Source organism: Cucurbita moschata, unplaced genomic scaffold (assembly GCF_002738365.1).
Source record: "Cucurbita moschata cultivar Rifu unplaced genomic scaffold, Cmos_1.0 Cmo_Scf00029, whole genome shotgun sequence".
In the NCBI taxonomy this organism is placed as follows: Eukaryota; Viridiplantae; Streptophyta; class Magnoliopsida; order Cucurbitales; family Cucurbitaceae; genus Cucurbita; species Cucurbita moschata.
Window position 1 is genome coordinate 976,841 of NW_019268545.1, and position 5,225 is coordinate 982,065.

The 5,225-nt window shown below is 33.4% G+C and overlaps 1 protein-coding gene and 1 pseudogene across 1 annotated transcript; both read left to right on the plus strand.

The window, feature by feature from the left end:
* Positions 1–2,040, plus strand: part of LOC111463968 — a 22,710-nt pseudogene extending 20,670 nt beyond the window's left edge.
* LOC111464030 (7-deoxyloganetin glucosyltransferase-like) lies at positions 93–1,969 on the plus strand. Its single transcript, XM_023108073.1, has 2 exons — positions 93–639; positions 970–1,969. Exons 1-2 carry the CDS (start codon positions 126–128, stop codon positions 1,908–1,910), a joined length of 1,455 nt encoding a protein of 484 aa, XP_022963841.1. The 5' UTR covers positions 93–125; the 3' UTR covers positions 1,911–1,969.
* Positions 2,041–5,225: the final 3,185 nt, after the last annotated feature.

Sequence of the window (5,225 nt, forward strand, 5' to 3'; positions counted from 1 at the left end):
TTTTTTTTTTTTTTTTTTGTTATTCAATAATTAAATAATAATAATGAAAAATTCATTGCTTGTGGAGCGTATAAGATATTCCAGTTTCTTCCTTTTCATGTCCCAAAACTGAGCCAAGCTATCAAATGATGGGTTCTGCCTCAAAAACTGATAAACCGCATGCTGTGTGTATCCCAGGTCCAGCCCAAGGCCATATCAACCCTATGCTAAGCTTGGCTAAGCTTCTCCATCATAGAGGTTTTCACATAACTTTCGTTAACTCCGAGTACAATCATAGGCGTTTGCTCAGGTCGAGAGGCCCTGACTCGCTCGATGTCTTGCTAGATTTTCAATTCCGAACCATTCCTGATGGCCTTCCGTTCTCCGATGCCAATTGTACCCAAGATATTCCTTCCCTTTCCCAATCCACTTCCAAGAATTGTTTAGCTCCTTTCTGTGATCTTATTTCTCGGCTTAATTCAACTGCTGACGTCCCGCCGGTTAGCTGCATCGTTGGAGACGTTGTCATGTCCTTCTCTATGTTGGCTGCCAATGATTTTCAAATCCCTTGTGCTTTGCTTTGGACTGCCAGTTCTTGTGGCTACTTGGGTTATATGCATTATTCCGAGCTTATCAAGCAAGGCTTGGTACCACTCAAAGGTATGATTTAAATTTGATATTGTTTATTGTTTTGAAATCTTTTTTTTTTCATTAAGTTACAAGTTTAAAAAATTTATTTGAGTCAAATAAGTTTCTTATCCAAAAAATTGTCAATACTATTTATAAACTTTGGTTTTTGTGTTTAATAGGTTTTGAAATTTAAAAAATTTATAATAAATAGTTACACTTTCAATTTTTTGTTTAATAAGTTCTTGACATTTTTAAAAAATTCACCCATCTATTAAATTTGAAGTTGAATCATGTAATTTAACTCATTTTAAATTTGGGAGCTAAGTTAATTTAAAATATAACCTATTTATTTGTTAGCAGATGCGAGTCAGATAACAAATGGATATTTGGAAAATACCATAGAATGGACTGATGAAATGAAAAATATACGTTTGAAAGACCTTCCTAGCTTTCTTAGAACTACAAACCCAGATGATATCATGCTAAATTTCTTCGATCAACAAATGGAAAGATCTCGAGAAGCTTCGGCGATTATAATAAACACATATGAACCACTTGAACGAGATGTTTTGAATTCTCTTTGTTCAATCCTTCCGTCTATTTACACTATTGGTCCACTTCACTTGCTTGCCAACCAAATAGAGGACCAAAGTTTAAGAACATTAGACTCAAATCTTTGGGTCGAGGAGCCCGAATGTGTCGAATGGCTGAGCTCAAATGAACCAAACTCGGTTGTTTATGTAAATTTTGGCAGTGTGACAGTGATGACAGCCGAACAATTAATTGAGTTTGCTTGGGGACTAGCAAACAGTGGGAAGCCATTCTTGTGGATTACAAGACCTGACGTAGTTGTGGGAGATTCACCCATTTTGCCACTTGAATTTGTGGAAGAAACCAAAGATAGAAGCATGATAGCAAGTTGGTGTTGCCAAGAACAAGTGTTGAACCATCCTTCAATTGGAGGGTTTCTAACGCACAATGGTTGGAATTCAACGCTTGAGAGTATCTGTGCTGGCGTGCCGATGATCTCGTGGCCTTTCTTTGCTGAACAGCTGACGAACTGTCGTTATTGTTGTACTGAGTGGGGTATTGGCATGGAAATTGATAGCAATGTTAAAAGGAATGAAGTGGAGGAGCTTGTGAGAGTGCTAATGGATGGAGAAAAGGGTAAGAAAATGAAAGAGAACGTTATGAACTTGAAGATTAAAGCTGAAGAAGCATGTAATCGTGGTGGGTCAGCTTACAAGAACTTGGACAAATTGATCTACGAAGTTCTTCTATCAAATATGAAGAAATTTTAGTTCGAATAATTATTTTAAACTATCGTAGACACTATAGAGTGTATCCAATAAATTATCCTATGATTGTTTTTCCATAATTTTGATGGGTATCTTTCCATGATTGTTGTGGTAGGTTTTTGTATGTTCTTAATAATGAACCTAAATTTATAGTACTTGTGACAGGCTCAGGTAAGACCGTTAACTATTGTGACAGTCTTTGCATTGATTTCTTCGTTACATGGTTTCAATCCTCTTACAAATACATTATAATATTTCATTTTGTAATAACTGATTTTATTTTGGAAGAATAGAAAATGTTTTTTTTTTTTCTCAAGGGCGTAGGTAAAACACGAAAACCTAAAAAATTAGACCAAAGTTGATCCTAGAACCAAACGCAGCTAATTAACCCTAAAACAACTTCAAATGGTAAGAAAATCTTATGAAATGATAAACAATATCGAATGAAATATTGGTTCGCCTCAAAATGAGGACTACGTTCAATCTTTTAAAATTGTAGGTTCTATGGTAATGGACATCACAAAAAAAAGATCTTCATTTTGCTCTATAAACCAACCCTTTTAAGTGGTTCCAAAAAAGAACTCTTCACAGAAATTGTTAATTCTGTTTGAAACTTACTCACAAATACACAATTTTTGTTGAGGAGACTTAGTCTTCGATTACGGTTTAGCATATGATCTTGTATTTTATGGTACTTAGCCTTCCATTACGATTTATCATAGGTATCATATTTAACTTAGACTAATATCCTTTCCATTTTCTTTGTAATCTATATGATTTTATTTAATTATGTAAATGATTATAAATAGAAAACTCTCTCTCAATGTGATGATTTTAGTAAATTTTCTCATGGTACCCGAGTCGTTTGGTTTAGCAACCTCGATCCTTTTTTTCCAAGATTTCTAAATCCTCTTTTCATCTTCTTCCTTTCAACACTCTAATCCAAATGATCACCGTCAAGCTTTCTTCCTCCAATATCTTTTTTGAAAAAGTCAACTTCGTTCTCCCTCCAATATCTTTTTAGAGTCAAGACATGTTGGGTTACGTTAATGAACTCTGGTTTCATCACCTCGCTTTGAACCAGCAACCTCCACAACACTCAGCACCAAATATTTGACATGGAAAGTAGCTGATCAACAACTTCTCTATCTCCAGCTCTCTTCTCTCATTGAGGAATCTATTGTTGTTGCTGTTGGTTTCTCCACTACTCGTGATTTAGCTCGCGTTGGAGACTACGTTTAATGATATGAATTCAACTACTGATTCTTTGCATGTACCCGAAGGACCGATTACACAAAGGAGAGTAAAGAAGATTCAAGACATCTTCAAAGGCTAGCTAATGTACAAGTTGAAACAAAGATTTTGAGTTAAAAAATCTTTATAACATATCAAATCAAGAAAATAATGGAGTAGCAATAAACACCACTTTTAACACTGAAAAATGATTAGAAAACTTTTTGTAGTGGCTAGTTTAACTACAATTAAAACTATTTCATGTTTTATTTTCTTCTATTTTAATTTAATAGCTTTTATTAGCAGGGTTAGTTGTTAACTAAATTACAATTATATTTGGATTATCTTTGTGACCTATTTAAAGACATATAATATTCAAGTTAGAAAATCATGGTAGAATACAAAAAGTTGTGTTTTCTTGAAACCTTTTTGGTGTTATTTTTTTTCAAACCTTGTTTTACGTTTGATGTTAAAACAATTCATTGGATTAGTCTTGATCAAGTTAGTTCTGGAGTGAGTCGTCTTGGTATCTAAGAGTGATCATCATAGATTCCAAGTTCGATCTAAGAGTAATTCATCCTTCTAACTAGCTCTTGGTTGGAATCATCGGTTAAGTCAACTTTACTTGTGAAAGTTTGCAAGGAACATAGAAAGAACCTCTAGCTTTGCAAATCCAGCATTATTGGCACTTATCATTCAGCCTGGTGTAACATAAGCGGAAACAAGATTGATCGCACTTACACACCCACGAACAGAAATTAAACAAAGACACACAGACTTATGTTGTTCGAAGAGAAGAAGTTTTCCTACATCCACGGGTGGCAACCAATCAAATAATCAAAGTGAACATGGTGTATATCTCACACTCTCACCCTACAAAATCTCACTCAATTTGGTTGGGTTAGATTTTTTTTTTAGGTTTGATTAAATTGTTCAAAAACTAAAAGTTCAGTTTGCTTTGGGGTTGACATTTTTTTGATAGGGTCAACCCAACCAACTGAAAATAAGGTTACAATCCAACCCAATCCATACTTTTAAATTAAGAACATTTAAGGTCTGTAGCCAATATTACTTATGCATTGTGACTCATAAATATTTTACATTTGAACTTTATGAGATTTTATGTGAGCTCCCACATCGGTTGGAAATGAGAACTAAACATTCCTTACGAGGATATGGAAACTTCTCTTCTAGTAGATGCGTTTTAAAACTGTGATGCCGACGACAATATGTAACTAACTAAAGTGGACAATATCTACTAATGGGTGGGCTTGGACTATTACAAATGTTATCAGAGTCATTCATCGAGTAGTGTGCGAACAAGGATGCATGGCTGCCATGGGAGCGAATTGTGAAATCCCATATTAGTTGGAAAGGGGAACGAACCGCAGTGGGCTTGAGTTGTTACATTTTAATTATTAATGTAACATGTATCGTGCATAAATAGATTTTTTTTTTCAATAATCAAAAGAAAAAAACAATCTGATAACTCAAAATTTTAAGTTGGTCCAAAAAATTTCTCGAACGCAATCCAACCCAATCAACATACACTCCTAGTCATTTTGCTAATTTTCTATTATATAGTGCTGAATCAACCTTACATTTATTAATTTTATATTAATGTGACGTTATATATTAATTTTATATTTATAAATTAAAATTAAAAAACATGATGGATCAAAATACGATCAAATTCAAATGTCCTACATTTGTCAAACAACTAGACAATTTTTTAATATAAAATATAAAATATAAAATTGTTGTCTTTACAAGTAAACCTATTATTTAACTAATAATCGTCTAAAATAATGTAACGGAAAGTATAATTAAATTAAGATTCGAAGATATTGGAGATATAAATTAATTATTTTTTTTTATCATAATTAATAATGTATGAAGCTATTCAATATAATAACAAAACGATAAGTTGGCAGATGTAATAATCTTACCTCGTTATTTGTTCTTTTTCCGATATTCATATGTTTCGTGTCCCAAACGTCAGCCAATAAATTAAGAAAATAATGAAATATCCTTGCTTGTGCAGCCTATAAGATGTTCCAGTTTCTTCCTTTCCATGTCCCAAAA